This window comes from Vulpes lagopus, chromosome 8, assembly GCF_018345385.1.
Source record: "Vulpes lagopus strain Blue_001 chromosome 8, ASM1834538v1, whole genome shotgun sequence".
NCBI classification, from domain to species: domain Eukaryota; kingdom Metazoa; phylum Chordata; class Mammalia; order Carnivora; family Canidae; genus Vulpes; species Vulpes lagopus.
The window spans coordinates 102,878,734-102,899,979 of NC_054831.1; the positions used below are offsets into that span (position 1 = coordinate 102,878,734).

General features: G+C 47.8%; 1 protein-coding gene across 5 annotated transcripts in view; it reads left to right on the plus strand.

Annotated features, from left to right (window-relative positions):
- Positions 1 to 4,247: 4,247 nt before the first annotated feature.
- Positions 4,248 to 21,246, plus strand: part of PIK3R1 (phosphoinositide-3-kinase regulatory subunit 1) — an 81,742-nt gene continuing 64,743 nt past the window's right edge. The window contains exons 1-2 of one of the 5 annotated variants that reach the window (XM_041764817.1): positions 4,248 to 4,333; positions 13,948 to 14,670. In XM_041764817.1, coding sequence (XP_041620751.1) covers positions 14,334 to 14,670 — 337 coding nt within the window. In that variant the 5' untranslated portion in view covers positions 4,248 to 4,333; positions 13,948 to 14,333. The other 4 variants (XM_041764816.1, XM_041764820.1, XM_041764818.1 and 1 more) reach the window with 4 other exon arrangements.

The following is a 21,246-nucleotide window of genomic DNA, read 5'->3' on the forward strand; positions in this document are numbered from 1 at the left end:
GCACCAGTTATAGACTGGCAGCCTGGGGGCCTTTCACTCTGTCCCCAAATCTGGCTCTGACTTCCTCAGACTCTCAGAGGTTCTTTCTGAATCACACTTGCATACTATTGTTTCAACAATCACAAATACAGGAATCCGTATTGCATTTCCTTGAACCTTCCAGCCCTTTCTCCTTTGCTGAGTGCCCACTATGTACCAAGCAGTCTGTTAGCTGCTGGAGTTACACAAAAATAAAAAGAAGCTGTCCTTGAATTCAAGAAAATAACTACACAAAAATTTGTTTCTGTGTTTCACATTTTATCAACTCTGAGATTATTATAGTGTAACCTTTTTTTTTTTTTAAGGCCAGCTTCTTATTTCAAGGGATTTTGAGAGCAGATACTGAGTAAAATATAACTGACACTACTAATCAAAGTGACTCATTCAATTGCATCTCATACTGGTTGACTTATTGAGTCTTCTTCCCAACAGTTTATGAGGGTTAGACAGGGATGCCTAGAGAACAGATGATGATCAGAGAACTTGGGGTACAGGTGATTATGATCGGGCACGTTCTCTGGGTACAATCAAGAAGTTGCCACTCTTTCTAGTACTTCACCATGGTTAACAGCTTGTTCAAGCTCAGAAACAACAGAACAGGAAGTATAGTACTGGTGGCCTTATGAATTCTCTGCTTGGAAGCTTTCCAGCATTTTTTTTTTCATGTTTCTTTTAGTATGTGTTTAACCTAGTTAACCCACAATAGTGGAAGATCTTAAGCTAAGTAATACAAGGGTTGACACTCCCCCACCACCACCCTACCAAGCATTTCAGTTACCAAGGCAGGAGAGAGGAAGAATTAAAATAATAGGCCAAATTTCTTAGTGTTGGGCCCCAGGGTGGCTTGCGCAGGGATCTCACCCACTGCCCTCTCTCAGCGGTTGAGTGCCTGCAATGTTTGGTGCCGTAGAAAATGGAAGACTGAAAATACATGGGCCTGTAGACCAGCAGTTTGACTTTCCAACAAGTTAGTTGTCCCCTTGGGTGTCCTTTTTCTGGTTGAGGTCCACTTAGTTTTATAATGTAAGGCATCATAAAGCCATAAACTGGTGGTCATCGCACATACGTGGCCTAACCTAGGTTTCAAAAAATGCTGAATTAATCACCAGCACTTAGTAATTGAGAAATTGCCAATCAAATTTTGGGTTTCCAGCTTCTCTGTGAGAATTAGAAGGTCTGCAAATCTGGGCTCACATTCCTGTGTGGTATGCTAGTACCAGCTGCTTCCCATAAGCCCAGTCATTCCGGCTCCGGTCTCTCCCAGCTGGCTTTCCTGATGACACTTTGCTACCTGGGTCCCCCAGGGCAGTGGTTCTTAGTCCTGGCTTCACATTGGAACCACGTGAGGGACTACAAAGGCCACAATGATGCCTGTGTTCTGCCCACAGAGGTTTTGATATAATCTCTCTGGGGTACAGACCAAGGCATTGGGATTTGTGAAAGCTCCCCAGGCAGTTACAAGTGCTGTAGCCAGATTTGAAGACCCCTGCTGAGACAGAGCCTTGCAAACTTTAAATTGCACATCAGTCACCTGGGGATTTTGTTAAAATGCAGATTGTGGCTGAGTAAGTAGGTCCGGGATAGTGCCTGGGATGCTGCATATCTAACACGCTCCTAGATGGTGTCAGCCCTGCTGGTCTCTGGACGTCTTGTTGAGAAGTAAGGTTCTAAGGCATTTGTTGTATTTATTTTATTTTACTTTTTGAATTCTAAACTACATCCTTGGGTTTAGAGTCTGAAGGAATTGTATTCTAGCCCTCACTTTATTACAGTAGCTGGGTGATGGTGGCAAATGAGAGTATCCTACCAGTCGTCTTTGGAGAGGACACTTAGCTTGCTGTGGCTGCTGGAAGCCTTTCAGGGTGCTTGGGGGTCCTTGTCTCTCTTAGGTCTGACTTCCAGTTGCCAGTTGTATATGACATCCCTGTCTTCCTTTGGGAAATTGTACATCCTCTGACACCTTGAGCTCTTTGGTGGTGGCACCACCTGCCAGCCAAGCCTTTGGCTGCTACTGATGGAAGGGTGGCGTTTCTGGGCCCATTTGAGCATTTCCTTGCAGCAGATTTCAGCTTGTGTTCCCAGATGCCCTAGGCCCAGAGCAAAGTCTTTCAAACCTTAGTTTCCCTGAGACTACTGGGAAGGCTTATTTAAAAAGATTGCTAGGCTCCAGCCCCAGCATTTCTGATTCAGTAAGGATAGAGAAAATGCATTTGCAACACACCCCAGGAGAGAATAATGTGGATTGCACAAAGACCTTAGAGGTTCCCCTTGGCCTCACCACGTGGCTTCATATCCCAGTTACATCTTGCAAGCCCAGATAAGATTTTATTCAGGAAAAAGGTTTACTTTAAAGTTTGAGTACTGGTGTTTTGTTGCTTTTTATTATTTCATAGAAATCGATGGAAAATGAAAATTAAGAAAGCTAATGTTAGTGATACGGGGGGCAGGTGTCAATATGGATGAAACAAAGACTGAAATTACTGAGTTTGTCAAAAAGAGAGCCCCGTTGTCCTCCCAACGCACACCCTTTGGACTTAGGCTCTGTGGTTCAGTGTGATGGAAAATATTAAATATAAATTGCTGAAGACCATCTTTAAAAAAAAGGAAGGGAGCTCAATTAAAGATTTCATGATTTTTTAAGTTTGAGGGGAATAGATCCCCAACCTAACGGTACATAAGTACCTTTCCAGGAACTCATCGTGTGTAAGAGGAGGAGGCGGCTGGCAAGGTTTCTTCAGATGAAAGCCTAAAGGAAACTAAACATCACAGCAGTTACAGCTCAACTTATTGGGTTGGGTCAAAGTAATTCTACAGGGTGAGACTCTTCACTTATGGTGTGGAGGCAAACAACACATGAGGCCCTTCATTTCATAGAGTAGGTGGAAAGGCCAAGGCTTGGGTGAACTTTTAGATAAAGTGGATTCTTAAACATGAAGGTAGCTCTCTATTTCTCTGTCTGTACAAGAGACCTGTTGGAGTTACAGAAAGGCCGGGACCCAAAATGTCAAGTAGGACTCACTTTCCTGTTAAGAGTGTGAGTCGCCTTTAAAAATGATTTTATTTTTGGACGATACTCAGGTTTCAGGATATTCTTTACTTCTGACACCCACAGGAATAAAAGCACCAAGTTCAGGGTTTGACAAAAGTCTAAATGCTTGTTAAGAAAGAAAAAAGGAAAAAAAGAATATCCTTGCAAGAAAATTAAGAGCTGTAGAAAGGGCTCAGAAGTGCTGATAGAGGAATCTGGGAATAGACATTTAAAAAGCAGACCCCTACCCAGCCTAAGAGTAAAGGGCAGACTTAACACAGGTTGTTGGCCTTCCACCTTGGCCTCATTGTTAGGTCTGAACCAACATCAGGGTTTTTTTTGTTGTTGTTGTTGTTGTTTTAGCAACTTAGTAATGATTCTTGGTGGAAGAACCTGCATTTGACATCAGGTTTTCGGGACGTTGTAATTCCCGGGAGCTTGCACTGCCCGCACCCTGAGCAGCGAGAGGGGCCGCGGTCCGCCCGCCCGCCCCACATCTGCTGGCGGAGCCGAGGCTGGCAGGGACCGGCCGGCGCGCGCCCCCGTCCGCAGACGCTTCCCTGTCCGCGGGCCCGCCTGGCTCCCGGCGGCGGCGCGGGCTGCAGGGGCTCGCGGCGGGCAGCGGCGCCCGCCCCTCCGGCTCCGGGTCCACCCTGCCTTCAGCCCCGGGCGCCACGCGGGCGGCGCGGCGGGGACTGCGGGGCCTCCTCGCGTCGCCGAGCCGGGACCCGGGGCGTCCCCGCCGCCGGCACTCCGCTGGGGCGCTGGGGGCTCGTCTGCAGACGCCCCGGTGAGGGACGCAGCCTGCAGGTCGGGGCTCGTCCTCCACGTCCTCCGGGCCGGGACACGCCGGCCGCGGCCGTGGGGCGGGCGAGCGCGGAGCAAGGCGCTCCCGGCGGAGGCAGCGCGCGGCCCGGGTGCCTGGGGCATCCCCGCGGCGGGGGGGGCGGGGGGCGGAAGGCCGGCGGGGCGGGCGGCAGGAAGGGTCGGCGGCGCCCGAGCTCCGCCCCTCCGCCGCCAGCCCGCGGGCCCGCACGGTGAGTGGCAGCGGCCAGGGGGCGGCGCCAGCGGAGGGGGCGGGGCCGCGCGCGGTGATTGGCGGCGGGCGCGGGGGCGGGGCCGGCGGCGGGGCGGGGCCGGCGGCGGGGCGGGGCCGGGGCGGGGCGGGGGTGGGGCGGGCCGCGGGCGCTGGAGCTGCCGGCGGACGGGCGGGCGGCTCGGGCGGCTGCAGCGGAGTCGGAGCAGGCGGCGGGCGCGGCGGGCGCGGTGAGCGCGGCGGGCTAGCGGGTCGGAGGCGCCGCGCTCGGACCGGGGACGGCGGGCGGGTCGGGGCCGGGTCAGAGGCGCGTCGGAGGCCGCCGCCGCTGCAGCCCGGGCCCCCGCGGAGGAAGGAAGCCGGCCGGCGGGGGAGGTAGGCGGCGGCGGCGGGTCCGGGTGTGTGTGCGCCCGGGAGGGGGAGGCCGTGCGTGCGCGCGGCGGCGGCCGCTCTCTTCCTGTCACCAGCCGCCGCCGCTGCAGAGCCGAGCCGGGAGGGAAGCGGGCCGCCGGCCTCACGGGTTCGCGGCCCGGCCCTGCGTGCTCCGGCCGCCCCCGAGCTCCCGAGTCCCGGGCCCTGTTCGGCGCTGGCCCTGCACGCCGCCGGGCTCCGAGCGCCCCGAGTTGCGGGCGCTGCGGGGCCGGTCCGCACCCCTCCGCTCCCGCGCACTTGGGAGGATCCTTACGGTCGCCGGCTGCGGTTTTCCGGGGTCCTTCACCGAGGAGAGCGCGCAGCCCGTTGCCCTGGAGTTAGCGGCGGGAGCGGAGCCTTCCCCGCGTCCTCCGGCTGCAGCGGGGTCGCTGCCCGGGCCCATCCGCGGGGCGGGCGGGGCGGCGGGGGTCCCCGGAGCTCGCCCCGAGCCCCCGCCCTCCGGAGCTGCCGGCCTCGTCTTCCGGGGTGGGGGAAGTGCGCCTCGGGGCGTCTGGGGCCGGCCGGGCCTGGGCCGGTCGCGGGAGGCTCACATCGAGCGGGGTCCTCGGAACTGCCCGGAAATCCAGCTCTCGGGCGCGCGGGGCGAGCCTGGAGGGAGCTGCCCGGCGCCCTGGAGCCGGCCGGGGAGGGCCGGGCCGTCGTGGGGGACCGTCGGGCCACCCAGCCCTGGCACTCGGTCCCCCAGGGCAGGAGGTGCCCCACAGATCCCAGGACAAAGAGCCCCGGGGAGCCCAGGCCGGCCGCTCCGCACGGACCCACCGGTCCCCGGGATCCACACGCCGGTGGCCGGAATTCCAGCCCGAAATGCGAGGGTGGGAGTGGAAGGGCTGTCACACGAGTGCACAGCGCGTGTGAGCTGGACCTGGGGGACAGTCTTCGGCTTCCCTGAGTGCTATTAATATCAAAAAGGTCTCCCTTCCACCCGTTAATCCCCGGTGGAGCTGCAGCACCGTTGGTGGTTTGAGTTTACTCTTCATCTGGGGGCTTTGGAAGCGACACGTTGGTTTTTTTTTTTTTTTTTTCTATTTTCTTTTTCTGTCCCGTTCCTCTCCTCTTTGTCATTCAGTGCGAAGTAGGACTGGATAAAGCAGTTCCGGGTTTTGAGAGCAGCAGAAGACTGTCATTTCAGTGTAATGAGGTTCAAGTTTTTAGCTGTGAGGCGGGACATTCGCCAAGCTTATTGACCCGGGCTTTTATGTTGGATTCTATTTTAATGTTTCATTAGCTATGGGTCGCGTTTTGCAACTTTAAAGACGGGTAGAGAAGATGGGAGAAGACGGGAGAAGACAAGTTCATTTCTAAGGCATGCTGTTACGGTAATGGATCTTCAAGGTGGGAATCATTGGGAATTTGGTGAGTTCTCCCCAGAAGGCCACAGATGGGTTTTTATCTTTAAAAAAAGAACCTCCTCCCCATATGGGTTTTGATAGGTTACACTGTTCTTGAAATACAACAGCTAAAAATCAGTAGAGGGTAGTTTCTTAGAAACAGAAGTTGCCTACACTTGGGGGAGCAAGTGTTTTTGGTTGTTACAAAGAAAATACCCTACGATTAGTTTGAGGGGCGGGGGTGGTGTCCCTCAGAAGTTTGAGAAGGTGTGTTTGGTTCAGAATCAAGCTTTTTTACTGGAAAGGTCAGTAGAGGAAACTACCTGCTTTGCAGAATTGTTGGGTTGTGTCACTGCTGGCCTCTTCAGCTTTTATATGCCAGTTGCAGGTAGGTCGTAGAGAGTGATCATTTTTTTCATGACAATGTGTATAGGTTTTTCGGTGATTGGAAGGAAGATACCTGTATATCATATTGGCTTTCCAAATGTGACGTGCTTTTGCTTTTTAACTTCCATCTTGATTTGGAACTTGTTCTTGTCAGTTGCATAACAGAACTCTAGTGTACACATGTCTATCTGCTCTTTTATCTGCTTTTGTAAAATGATGTTATCACTGTGTCTTCACATCTGTGATGCTGATAGTGTGAAAAAGCACTTCACTTCCCATCAATTAATTGTCTTAACCATTTTTCGAAATTTCTATTTATTAAGATCGGGAAATCCCCATAGCATAAAGTTACTTTTGGGGGACAGAAGTGGTACAGATACATTATAGTGAATACATATTCTGGTTTGGTAGTGGTGCCTTGTAGTATGTGTGCATTTATCTCCTGGAAATGCCGAGTTTTGAAGAGTTTTGTATCTTAAATGCAAACATACACCAGCTGCCCAAAATTTGTGTTATTAAAAGTGACCATATGTGTAATTACACTTTTCCACGAATTCTGTGTAATTTTAAAGTACCGTGTTGGTTAGAATGTCCTTTTTTTTTTTCCTTAGGTAGTTCAGGGATCAGGTTCTAAAAAGATACCCACTCTGAAAGATTGTCCACTTGCTCATTAAAACAGGGACAATTTCAGTTCACCTTTTGTTGTGTTTGCATTTTGTGATCTCCAGAATGCATTGTATTTAATAAAGAGATGATGAATGAGCATATTTAAAGAAGCGGATTTTATGGTCAGGTATGTGATAAAAAGCTGAGATAATGGTTGCATTTGTGGTTTTGTTCTTAATTCTCTCACCTGTGGGCATACACCATGCAGAAGAAAATGGAAAGTGCTTTTCTCTGTACGTTACACGTTTTAGACAGGCTCCCCACAGATCTCTCTGTTTGGAAGGGCACAGGGATTTGCCAGTGAACTCAAGAGAATGGAGCCTCTTAGTGAAGCTCTCAGAAAATGAGGTTACTTATCAGTGGAAGGAATGGCTTATCAATTCAGTTTTTTACCTTAGAAGGCACAAGATAAATTATATAAATTTTTAATCAGTAACTTGGGTTGTAAGTAATTTTTAAAATATTCATATTATTTATTGCTTTTTTTTGTCTGGCTCCTCCACCTACATCAATGTGATTTCTTGCTATGCCTCAGCCCATCTCTCTTACTGTAATTATTTGCCTAGAAGAATGGCGATTAAAGGCCATTTCATGTGCATTATGCCAAATGAGCTGAAAAATAGGCGACGTAATTACTCATAAACTTGTCTGGCTTATGTTAGTTTTTTTTTTTTCTTTCCTCATGTATACAATGAGCATAGCATAGTTTTTGCTGAAAAAAAAAAATCCTGCTATAAAAACATCTTTGGAGATTTTACCCTCCCAGCATTGTTTTCCTTAAAGTAAACCAAATACATACCCACAGGCACCGGTAGTCAAAATAGGTTCTGGTTAAGGATCACCCCCAGAGGGTACTGGCCAAAGTGTGAGGAGACTCCCCCAGTGTTCAAGAGTGAGTTAATAAAGCGCGGTGCCTGTGCAGGCAAGCCTTGCCCCTCCCCTTCCTGGCTGGACCTCACGGTCCAGACCCTGAACCCAGTGCCCTGCAGGAGCTAGGGCTTAAACCTCAGGCGGCAGCTACCTTTAGTCCCTGGAGGACCTTTTTTTTCCTCTTTGAGGGCAGCTAGGGAGCAGCCACCTAACCCTGTTGAAGAGCAGCATTGGCCCCTCCCCTGTCTCCTTTGCCCTGACCTCTCTGGAGCCACCCCTCTCCCTGGGGCTCAGAGACAACTAGGTGGGCAAAGTCCACAGGCAGCCTTTTTGTCTCTCTTTATTCTGAAAAAGAAGTTAAAGGGACAGCCGAGAGTTTTATTTGGGGCTAACTTGAGGATTCCTTTACAAGAATTTGCAAGCTTTTAGAAGCAGTGAAAAAAAAAATTCCTAGCAAATATTTCTGTTTCAAATATGAATTGTATAAATGGCAGTAAGAGATGCTGGATACTAGTAGTGATGACGGTAGTAATGACACAGCTGTGTGACATCAAGCAGATTGTTTAACTTTTCTGTGCTTGTTTCCTCATCTGCAGAATGGGGATGGTCATTGCAGTAAGGGTTCATTGAGGCCATCTGTGCAAAACTCTTAAGAGCTGCGGCTGGCCCCTAGTAAACACTGTGGTAGTGTTAATTATATTAAGCTCTAATTATCAAGCACAGAGCTAAGTACTTCACATACGCAATTTCATATAATCTTCCTAGTAACTCTGGGAGGTGTAGGTTTGCTTATTGTGTGTTTCACAAATGATAAAATTGTGCCATGGAGAGATCTGAGTAACTTGCCCAAGGTTAAAAATCCCGACAGGGATGGGGATGGCTGCCTGCATCTGAAGCTCAGTGCTTACACTAATCTTCTCATTACTTTAGGGTTGATCTAACTTCGCTCTAACTTGGATTTCTATGATGTACAGGACACTGTATTTGAAAGGTGAAGGGATTTTTATTTTTAAAATATTTTATTTATTTGAGAGAGAGAGAGAGAGCATGAGCAAGAGGAGGGGCAGAGAAAGCAGCAGACTCCCTGCTGAGCTAGGAGCCCAACATGGGCTCCATCCCAGGATCCTGGGATCAGGACCTGAGCCGAAGGCAGATGCTTAACCCACTGAGCCCCGCAGGTGCCCCAGAAAGGTGAAGAGATTTTTCAATGATGGTTTGGTTTTTTAGGACTCTGAATTTAGGCTGAGAGCCTGCCCTGGACTCAGAGCTAGCCTAGGGAGGATGGAGGAGTAGAATGTAGGCAAGTGTGGGTTAGGGCCCAGGAAGCCTCCATGGTTTTTGCAGCTGAGATGAAGACCCAGTGTGTGCTGGGACCCAGTACCAAGCTGCTCATTTAATCACAGGAATAGAATCGTATGCTTGGAGCGAATTCCTGATTGATTTAAAGTGATTTAAAAATATCCTGTATTCCTGTCTCCCCACCAAGTTTGCTAAATCCTTGTCCTTTGTAAAAGGAGAATGAGTAAGTTAGCAAAGTCAGAGGACTTTTCAAAGAATTTGGTTTGGTTCTTTGCCAGAATGCCTGTGGGTTAGAGGGTTCAATTGAAAATTCACATCCAGGCCCTTGTATGTTAAGAAGTCACGGGCTGCTGATTGTCAGGCATCAAACACAACTTTATTCTGAGGAACAAAATAAGAATGGCACAGTATCTTCTCAAAGAGAGAAAATATACATTGATTAGTGGTGTGGCAGGCAGGCAGCCTTTCAAGGGATTGAAAGACTAGAACACAGTAATTACCCTTAAATTTCTAACTGTTGCATGTGATGTTATGTAAGAGTAAGTTAGTTATTTGTTTATAAGATTCCTTTATCTCTTTTGTTACAATAACTTACATATGCACCAGCTTGGCTCCTAGATCCTAAAATCTGCATTGCTTATTTGAAAACAGTGAATGATGGACGGGTGGGTATTAGCCACACACAAAACCCTTACTATGTTAACAGTTATGTTGGAGCTAGGTGGAAGTAGTTCCTTGGACCCGTAAATGTAGCCAAAGAGATTGGAGGCATAGTGTTGTGAATCTGGGCCACATATATCCTGTGGACCTCGGTAGGTCAGGCTCCTGATTGATCCTGGGAGGGTTACGTTGCCCAGGGACTGGCAGTGTCTGAGGCTGCTGAGCCTTCTGTAGTCCTGGGGAGAACTTGAAGGTGAGAGGAAAAAAAAAAAGGGTATTGGCCAGTTGTCTAGATGTGATAATTCTTGTGACTGGGAATTAATGCTTCGCGTATTCCCCTGTGGAGGAGCTGAGCTGTTAGGAACCGTGCAGTCAGGGCCTGGGATATCGGGAGGGGGGCCTAAATGCCAGGAGGAGTACAGGTGGCAGAAAGCTTCAGCTCGGAGAGCAGAAGTGGGCAGGATTCCAGAAGTGGGCAGCCTTCCAGAAGTGATGTGCCCAGTATCCTCTCATTCACTAGTTTATAGACTTCGTTGGCAAGGAGGCGCTTTACTGAAGTCTCTGAAAGAAAAATTTGCATTGTCCAAGATACTGGGCCCTGAACTCGATGGAACTGCTGCCAAGTTGTGGTGGCTTTTTTTTGGGCAGGTGTGTTTGTAAGAGCCAAAAACACTACCAGGCCACCCTTACAGAGAGCAAATAAAAGCAGACATTTAGGGTTAAGCTGAGGGGTCAGAAGGTGCAGGCGAAAGTACCTGCATCGTGGACCCCATGGACCTACCTGGGCTGTCCTTGGTCATCAAAGCAAGGTGAATTTGGGCAGTAGATTCTGGTGGTGGCGAAAGCGGTGGCCTTGGAACTCGACTTCTTGAATGAGAATTGTGATTCTGCCTCTCCATTGCTGAGTTTAGTGATCATGGCCAAGGTACTAAATTCTCTGCACCTCAGTTTCCTCCTGTGTGAGGTGAGAATGCTGGTAGCGCTGCCTCAGGGCTCTGCTGAGTATTGAACTTGCTGATCCGCATGCAGTTCCTAACCCGCAGTAGGTGCTAATGGTTTAGGGGTTAGTACGCAGGGCTCCCACCACGCGTTAGATGAGGATTGAATAGATGAGCACATGCGGCGCTTCCATGATGACCACGGTGGAGGGGACAGTCATCGAGATGGGCATGTGCCTGCCTCCTCCCTGGCCAAGGCCTCTCTGCACTTTGCCACGGGACACTGTGCAGTCGCTGCCCAGATGACTAGTCAGCTCTCCATTCTCTTACAAGGTTGCTCTCCAACCACTTAGTTGGCACTGACTTTTGGCCAACCTTGAATTGTTTTGATTGATCTTCCGGGCCTTGACATCGTGGAGTCCCAGAAGACGGGAATGGTGTGTTCTTATAATCCTAGCATCGTAGAAGATGAGGGCTTTTGTCGATTTGGGGTTTTTTGTTTTTTTATTGTTTGTTTTTTAAAATCAGATGCAGGCCCAGAATTCTGTACGGGATTCCTCTCACACAGAAAGTAAGATTCTCCTTTTAAAAACAGTGAGGGGTAGGAATTCATAATCACGTAGGTCTCTGGCACCTGGGATGGGGATTGCTACCCTCCGTCATCGGGTTCCTCGTGGAGTCTTTTTTTTGGGGTGGGGGGGAGGGCACAGGTTTAGCCTCAGGCTGACATCCACACAGTTTGCAGGTTTGTAAAACCTGGACCAGACGTGGGACCTCTCCTTAGTGTAGTGCCCCCTGTTTAGGAACATGCACATCTGCACAGGTGTGCTGTGATCAGGGGCCTGGTGGTTGCTGAGGGCCGTGTAGGGGAGAGAGTAATTATGAGAGAGAGACAGGGAGGGGGAGAAGGAGGATATAATAACTCTCCATTCTGTTAAGAATCTCACCAAACTGGCCCACTGGGTTGTTGAAATAGAACAAGCCATAGGCAGCAGCTGGTGGAAAGATCTATCCAACCTACTAGTTGAGGATTTTTTTTTTTCCCCCAAAAAAGACCTACATTGCCAGGAAAAGCTAACAAAAATTTCAAGGCAGATTTGGAGGAATTAAATTATTCTTAGGCATGTTGCCTGGTTTCCAGGCATTTAGGGATATGTAAATGTTCATGTTCTTCAGAGTTCTGTGTCTCATTTGTACAGAGTACATTAGTACTAAAAATGAGATTTGCTAGTTCTACATTTTTTGTGTGAATTTCTGCAGTGGATGTTTGATTCAGGATCCATCAAAAGGAGAAGTTGTCTTCAAACATAATATAGTTTATTTTTCTAATACATCCTGCTGGTTGCTTTAGGTTTTGTTTTGTTTTCCATTTAATCTGATGATGAAATACAAATAGAATACTATCTCAAATTAATATTCTTACTACTCAGAAGTTTCCAATGTTTGTTTTTGCTTCTTTTAATATTAACTCTCCTAGGAGTGTCATTGGACTCCCACAGAGAGGCTCTAACCACGTACAGTTTGGTACTTGACACTTCTGAATGCCAACGTCACTAGATGTGGGTTGGATTTTGTGCATTAAGATGCATATACCGACAAGTTCCTAGAATACTAAACTGGGTGGCTCAGCGGTTGAGCACCTTCCTACAGCCCGGGGTGTGATCCTGGAGTCCCGGGATGGAGTCCCTCATTGGGCTCCCTGTGCTTGTGTCTCTGCCTCTCTCGCTCTCTCTCATGAATAACTAAATACAATCCTAAAAAATAAAACCTAGGAAGCTCCCTTTGATGCAGCGCACTGATTGTATGTGGCCATCGTTTATTGCTTCACTGCTGGACTAGCTTAACTGGACCCTTTAAGTTGCTTTTACTCTCTACAATAAACCTAGGGTTGAGAAATGACCGGAGTGCAAAGCGTGTACATGTACACCCTGTTCTGTTGGCAGGCCACGTGCTGACTTGCTCTCTAGCGAGTCTTTAATTCCTCTGTTAAAAAAAACAAAAACAAAAACAAAAACTTGCCCTACTTGTTTCCCCCCACACCAGGGCTGTCTTTCCAGGGTGATCTGCAGCAACCATTTCTACTTCCTCTTCAGTTCCTTGACTCCTTCAGTTCTAGGGACTGTCCTTACTCACCTCTAGCCTGGGGTCTGCTGGTGAGGATACTGTGGTGGGCAGGGCCCTGGGTCACCTAGCCTTGCCTCAGTTTCCCCCTGCTGGAGGTCCCTTGCAGGATTTGGTCTTAGGGATCGCCTTTCACCACCAGACTCATCTTACCCATTGTTCCCAAACATAGTGTGTCTCCAGACCTTCCCTTAGCTTTTGAGGTTGCATTCAGGGACCCCCCCCCCCCCCCCCCGCCTCCGTGTTTGAGCCTTGAGCCGTCCTTGCACCGGCAGCATTTCTTCCCTGTGAGTGCCCCCTCCATGCTGGCAGTTGCATGGCCTGCCTGTCCTCAAGCCCCCCCAGGTCAGCTCCGGGTTGGCCTTTTGCACCTGTTGACTCCGGCGTGAGCAGCAGCATGCACACTCGTGCGATCCCTGTGCTGTCTGTCGTTCCGTCTGTGCCCTTCCATACTCCGTGCTGTGGCCTCCTGCACAGGGCAGCGTCCGTGGCTCTCCTGTCCCCCAGTTCCTACCCCCCCCCCCCGTTCACGGTGGTTGCACTCTGATTCCTCAGGCGCGTCTGTGATGTCATTGCTCCTCTTTCTTGAAGCATGTTCGGTGGCTGCCTGAGTTGGCCCAGTGCTCCCGGGCCCCGAGCAGCAGGTGGCGGGTCACACAACCCCTGCCCGTCTTTCTCCCCTGGATCCAGGTTCCCTCTTTGGCTTCCGATGCTTGGGACTGCGTGTGCTAGCTCTTCCCAGAACGTGGCATCTGCTTAGTCACCTCGGCCCCTGAGGTCGTGCCGCACATTCTGCTCCGTGTTCAGATCCCGCGGCTGGACGCGGCCCCTCCTGCCTCGGAACCCAGCAGCGATCCAGCCGGGCCTCTGCTGTTTGCCTGGTGTTCTGGTCCCCTGTGGGCTGTCCCCCCGGGGGCGCTGCCATGTGCCAGCACAGCACACCTCCGGGCCCTGGCTCACGTTCCTGGAAGGCAGGGACGCTCTTCCTGAGCCCTGTGTGGATACCGCGCTGAGCAATAGCACGCTGGCCTGCGCGTGGATGCCAAATTGATTAAATACTTGTTGAATGGAAATAGAAATTCAGATTCACACAGATGGCAGAGTGTGATGTTCATTCATAAGTCTTGTTTTTCCTTTTGCTAGGTGAAGCTCGCGTGCGGAGTGACACAGTACAAATCAGACGCCAGATGGACAGTGTGACAAGAGTGTCAGAAAGGATTGGGCCTCGTTGCGAGAATCAGCCTGGAGGCCAAGTGTTGACAAGCTGCTGAAAAGGAAGCCAGTGGGAGGACTGTGGGCCGCAGAGGAAGTGGACCCTGTCTTCAGTCACACCATTGATGGAGGACAGATGGACAGCCGGACATCCAGTCACCTCTCCTCTTAAACCTTTGGAGAGCTGTCCTCTGTCCTCTACTGGACACATATTACGAGTCTTAACATCCTCTCTGAATTCACTTTCCATAGAAACGTAAGACTAGACTTGCGTGTGTGACCAGACTCTTGAGTTGCATGGTCGCAGGTTCGCAGACATGAGTGCCGAGGGCTACCAGTACCGGGCGCTGTATGATTACAAGAAGGAACGAGAGGAAGATATTGACCTGCACTTGGGTGACGTCTTGACTGTGAATAAAGGGTCCTTAGTAGCTCTTGGATTCAGTGACGGACAGGAAGCCAGGCCTGAGGAGATTGGCTGGTTAAATGGTTATAATGAAACAACGGGGGAAAGAGGGGACTTTCCGGGAACTTATGTTGAATATATTGGAAGGAAGAAAATCTCCCCTCCCACACCAAAGCCCCGACCCCCTCGACCCCTTCCCGTGGCACCAGGTTCTTCGAAAGCTGAAGCAGACAGTGAGCAACAGCAAGGTCAGTATTAGCGAATGATTGCTTTGTGACCTCTGTGTGTGTGTGTGTGTGTTGCTGTTTTTTTTTTTTTTGAAAAGCCTGAGATTTGCGTCGGGCTGTAGTGCTCTGTGAAGAACTCATTTTGGTCACTTTATCTGAATTTATGTATGGTATATAAAAGCTTGATCAATCATGACAAGACTAGAAGTTTGTGGGGTAGAGAGTTGTAAGACGAGGAAGATGGTATATGAGAACTTGCTTCGTGGGCGCCTTTAAACCCTGTTATTATTCTTGCCATGGAGTTAAACATTTACTACATTCTTCCTCTTGCAACAGGCATTAATATATTTAAATAATCACTTGGGGGAAAGTAGAGGGTAAGTCTAATGTTCATATATTTCACATTAATTTGATTTGTATGGGAAAATGTAAGAGCCATAATGTGACCACAGGACTCCGCAGAGAAGAAAGCATTGTTTTTATAACCTGGTATCTCCTTCTTGGTTTCCTCTCCAGAAACACGGTGGCTGAAGCTGACACCTAATCCTGTGCTCAGCATAGATGGGGAGACAGTTCTCTTCCTTCACGGGCAGTGTGATTCGTAGCATTATTGCCTCTAGTGTGTTTGGCCTTCGTGAGAAAAGAAAAAAAAAAAAGACTGATTGTTTTTCTTAAATGGAAACCACCTTGATTGAAAACCTGCTCCTTGTTTTTTATTGGAGCTGGTCCATGCTTGAGCTTTGTGCACAGCTGGTCGTTTAAGGTTTTTCTGCTGTTCGGTGTCCCACAGAGACAAGCCCTTTGCTCAGCTTTGCTGTTACAACCTTTGTTAAAATGCTCATTTCCTCATTAGTACATTTCAGGCTTTCTTTTGTCTTACGTAATTTTTTTTCCCCTCAGACTAAGAAAGGTTTGAAAGGTAGGTTTAAAACAGGTGGGCCCGGCTGCAGTGGTTGCACGTTAGTACAACCTGCCTGTGGCATTACAGCATATTTCTGGAAGGGATTCTGATATTATTATGCCTTCTTAAATGTTGGCTTATTCTAGCACATAGGAGTGAAGTGACGTGAGAATAACAGAGCAGAATGCAAGGATAAATATCTGCCTTTTGGCACTGAGTAATAATACGATAGCCAATATTTTGTAGAAGTCAAGTGTTCCTGCCTAGAGACACCTGAAGGGATGTGCTCTTTCCTCCCTGCACGACCCTGAGGGGTACTTGTTTGATGAACATTATACTGTTACTTTATAAGTAATGTCCAAAAAATGTCTTTTGCTTTATAGCTGAAAAGCAAAAGTTATTTTTTCTTTGCAGGTTTAAGTCAGAAAAGCTTGACCACTTACGTATGTGTAGTTCTGCAAACCATTGCATTGCACCGAGCAGATGGAAAGTGGATACGTTCTTGTTTTTTTCCCCCACCAAACTACGTATTTTTAATTTGGCTGTTTTATTTTTTAAGTTAAAAGGAAAACACTAAAGTAGGCTAATTCAAAAGGCAAAATTCCTTAATTTGTCCCAGAATATAGAAGATCACAGAATTCTCAGGTATCTGTGTTGGATTAGAAAAGATTAGTTAAAACGTGGAAAAAAGGGGGTATCTTGTCAAGATTAGTGACACAGAGATTGGGAAAAAATATTTTCTAAGCAATATTGCATTTGATAACTACTATTAGGTGTAACTCTCATTATAAGCAAAAGGATTTTTCTCTTTTTCCGTCCTAACCTATTTTACAGTGCTTTCTTTCTCATGTGATATGGTGACATTTGAGATTTTTCACAGCCTTTTCTTTTTCCTTTGTAACACATGAAAAGGCAGAGTAATTGAAAATTTTTAGCAGAATTTAGGAAAGAAACCCATAATCATGTGTGCATTCAGGTATTAGAAAGAGTGGGCCTCAATATAAATGAGAAATTAGGAGTAACCAAAAGGCAGCATCGGCAGTATGGGCAGTTCGTGAGGGGAGCGTAGAACTGAACATTAGATTTTCTGGAAATGCTGGTCTTCCATTCTGCTTTAAGTAGAATTTGTCTGAAACGAGAATTCAGTAGCTCGTACTAAGTGCATGTCAAATTGATAAGGAAAATAGTTTTAAGGATGAATATGTTGGGACACTGGGATCCTGGTGTCTTGTGCCCACGTGGATGTTTATTTGGAGGCCTTCTCAGTGAGCAATTGTGGGACAGCAAGAGAAGAGGGTTCTTTTCTTACCGTAATTGTATTTATTCTTCAGCACTTTATTACTCCCCTGACTTGATTTAGCCTGTTTTTCGTGTTAGACCTTATGTTACTTAGAAGGTCACCCCTGAGGCCTAAGGTCAGATGCAGGTCTCCTGTGGAGATAGTGTCAAATGGAGAGTTGGTGCTCCGCCCGCCCCCAGCGGGTGTGGGATAGATAGAGGGTGCTTACATGCCTGGGTGCTTGCGAATTGTGTGGTTCTTGGCTCCTGCTCTGCTAACCTTCTCTCTCTAAAAAGTGGTGACTGGGCTCTGGCTGGAAGTGGACTGTGTGAGGGATTCCTCACGTGAGAGAAGCCTCGTTTCCTTGAATGTTCTTGGAGAGAAAGCTGTGAAGTTGAGCTCTTGAAACCCATTTGAAAATCTCCTAAACCTTCCACCAGCACATTTTGCGTAAAGTCTCTTAGGAAGCCCGGCCTGTCCATCGAATTGCGTTTGTTCCCTGGACATTGTTGTATTTACCAGCTTCGGTGTCCTTCATTCAGTTGGCCTGGACTGCATCCCTCCCTATTTTGTGCTGGGAAGTAGTGATGAAGAATGAAATCAAGATAGAGAGAGAGCAAGCATACCTCGTCCTTCCTCCTTCCACCTCAGGGCTGTGCTCCCTTCCCCCCTCTGGGGCGGCTCTGCCTCAGACATCCCTCGGGCGAACTACCCTCAGCTCTGTTCCCTGCTTACCCTGTTTCACGTGGTGACCTGCCCCTCTGCGTTTGCAAAAGCATTTCTTACCTCGCCTGCTGTAGAATTCACCTGACGGTTATTCTCTGTTCCCTCCGGTAGATTGTCAGCTCCGTGGCGGCGGGCATCTTGGTGGTTCCTCTGTTATCCCAAGGATCTAGAATAGCGCAGCAGGTTCTTAGTGGATCAGAGGCTTGCTTTCGAGGTTCATCCTCTAGCTGTTACACAGCCCAGGTGACTTGAAAGGCGAGCCACGTCCTCTGGACGTGCAGGCGCCCAAGGCCCTAGCAGCCCATCCTGTTGTTAGAATCACAGTTGTCAGAATTCGCATCATTCGCCTCTGAGGACTCTTGCAGCCTTGGCCTTGACCCTTGCATACGGTCTACAAAACTATTCTTTTCTACTCCAGTGTGTAGGGTATAGGCAGTTCTGCTAGTGGGAAAGTGTGCTGAGCTGATAGTGGGTTCTCTTAGCCGCGTGAGCAAAGTGATTGGAACATGTGTCAAGATGAGCGAGTGTCCTCAGGCACAGATCCTATTCCCTCACCCCTCCTTTCATCTCCCTCCCTTTGCTTGGGGGCTGAAGTTGCCACCAGGAGTGTCGCATTACACTTTCCCACAACCTAGCGAAGCCCTTCTTGACCTTCTTTGGAGAGAATGTCTGCAGTGTTCTGTACAGGTGAAGGGTGTGCAAATTGGGTGTCTCATGGTCCTTAGGGGAGCCATGCTGTGGAAAGACAATACCTTAGCTCTTTCTGCATTAGGCTCTTCAGACCCTGGAACTCCGTTCCCAGACACACAACCCCATTCATCCCTGGTCCCCGTTTCCTCTGTATGCAAAGAAGGGATGGAGATGGAGATGTGGGCATAAAGGAATGGAAGTGTATTCCTTTCTTTCATAAATAAGCCGTCCAGTGGGCTTTTGCTTGAGACAGTATTTTGTGATTCTTTAAAGTCATGCTAACGGAGAATATTTAGACTAGGGCCAAACTAGCATCTCATTACACAGACTCGTAACCATGTTAGTTTGTATGGAACACTGGAATCTGCTAACTTGAGAGAGCATGTAGGGATCCGAGTTCAGACCAACCCCATCCCCCATCCACACGCCCCTTACCAGCTCCCACCTCTGTCCGGACCCTGACAGCGAGTCCCAGATCAGCTGGTTCCACACGTAAAACGTAAAGCACACATCGGATGAGGCCTGTTTTGAATTCCGATCACAATTCTTTCTGAGCAGAGAAAGAAAAGAGCACGTAACCTGTCTTTGCTTTCAGGGTTTCCACGGCCAAGTTATTTTTAGTTGCCACACTCAGCATTTGAGTCTCCTCCCTGGTTGTCGTTCCTCGTCTAGAAAGCAAGGCTGCAATAAATCACATACGTTGACCACACTGTGCAGTGGTTACCGAAGAGAGCGACGCGATCCCAAATCACACACCTTCGCTGATCCTCATGGTCCTAACGTATTGCTGTTGCTCAGCCATATAGTGCCTGTGGAAGTACTTTGCTTCACAAATCCCTGCCTGTAGGACTTCTGTTTTGGTTGAGCTCATGCCTGGTCATAACGGTCTTCACCTTTTGTCCGACGTCAGTGAGACTTTGCTTGAAGTTGGAGGATCGTCCTGTTGAGCTCCCCTGGGTTGGTTGGGTAAGCCCACCTGGCTCGGGGTGCTCACTGCCCAGGGACCGGGGCTGAGGCTGCTTTGGTGAGAAAAGCGGGGCTGGTTAGAGGGTTTTTGAAGATAAAGGCCTCAGAGCCCTGCCATCTAACTGCCCCCCTGGAAAAACTCATCAGAACACTAGAGATTTTTACCCAGGTGTAAAAATTTAAGCATTTGGCCTCTGTGTTTTAATATTGACATGAAACGAATTTCCAAAAGATACCGTCAGTATAAACTGATAAAAGAGAGTAGGCCTGGAGAAAACAAATGTGAATTCTTTTTGATAAGATCAGATGAGCTTAACCACTTCTCTTAGGATCCCAGAATGTGTTACTCATGTATTAAGCCACGTGTTATAATATAGTTCTTCTGCTCAAGTACCTGCAGTTTTATTCTTTTTTTTTTTTCCATTTCTCATCTTTTTACTAAATTCTTGATTTTTAAGACTTTTTTTCCTGTGAATTTTAAGTTTATTTTATCTTCCCAGAAATGTGAAGAGCAAAGAAAGTGACGCTAACAATTTGCATGTCCTTGGTTTACTTGAGAAGGAAATTGATGGAGAAAAGATTCTCACATCTTTGCTGCTTTTTAGCTGAAAAGTTCTGCCCTGAGCTGGCTGGCCATGTTAGGAATTATAAACAAACCCTGAGGGAGGATAAGTAGGGAATTCCTCTTGATATCCCCAAACGGAGAGGGAGACATTCCTCCCTCCTTCCTCCAGTCTCGGTGGTTTTTTTTTTTTTTTAATTTAAATTCAATTTGCCAACATATAACACCCAGTGCTCATCCCAACACTGAGGGTGCCCTCCTCAGTGCCCGTCACCCCGTTACCCCAAGCCCCTACCCACCTCCCCTTCCGCAACCCTTTGTTCGTTTCCCACAGAGTCTCTCATCGTTTGTCTTCCTCTCCAGTCTGTTATTTGATCAGAAGGAGTTGGGTTTTTTTCTTTCCTGGATCTGTGGTGACAGTTGAGTTCAAGGTCCCAGATAAGACCTGCCTTGAGAAAGAGTTGTCTGCTGTGTTACCGTGACCCGTGTCATTTAGAATCACAGGGCTATGGTATGGTTATATTTTCTTAGGTGAGATCTATGTTTAGATGATTTCATTCAGGCTTTGGCGTTAGACATTTCATTCTATGCTTTTTTTTTTCCCCCCAAAGTGGGTGTAAAGGGTCCAGCATCCATATCTGTACAGGCTAAATAAAGCCTTCACACCTCTGATTTGAACAGGAGCTCTGTTAAGCAGAGTGAGCCTATTTAATAGTTTCCTAGCAACCAAGCTGATGATGATGTTCTGATGAAACTTCCCTTGTCATAAAAGTAGGACTCTGTATTTCGAAAATGTTTCTTACTTTAGTTGTCAGTAGATTCTTTGATACCTTTGACGTCCGCCTTCTCTGGTTTCTAGGTGAACGCCGCTTTGTCTAAAACGGGAGAAATTCCGATTAATGAGCACTTCTCCAGTTAAGTCAGAGTTTGAGAAAATAAACAATTGAAATTCTTAAATTCAACGACAAACGGTGCCTTACATCTGCTAAGTAGTGTCCAAAAAGAGGAGGATTTTGTACCTCTGGCAAAAAAGAATACCAAATACATGATGCCCATTTACATATCCATGTTTTTCCTAGTAAAAGAAAACAGATGTTCGCAGTACAGCTGGCTGTTGCATATATGTGTGTCTTTGTTGTGAACAAATTTCCATGAGGAATGACATAAAATTGGTTTGAAGGCTGTAGTGGGAGAAAATAACTTGGTGTGATAGCTAGAAATGAGGAGCATAATTGCATGATGGATTATATCTAATGTTTTGAGGTCTTGGTTGATTTTATAGCATTCTGTACCAAAACAGTTCTTAGGCTTTCATTGAAACTAATCTAAATAGAGGAGGTCAGAGTGCACTAGAAATTGGCTTTATTTTCATTCCTTGGGTATAATTTCCCTAAAATGTCAAGTTTAACAAAATATTGTCAGAATACTTGATAAGTGTGTTATTCTTACTTACTAATTTCTATTAACGACCAC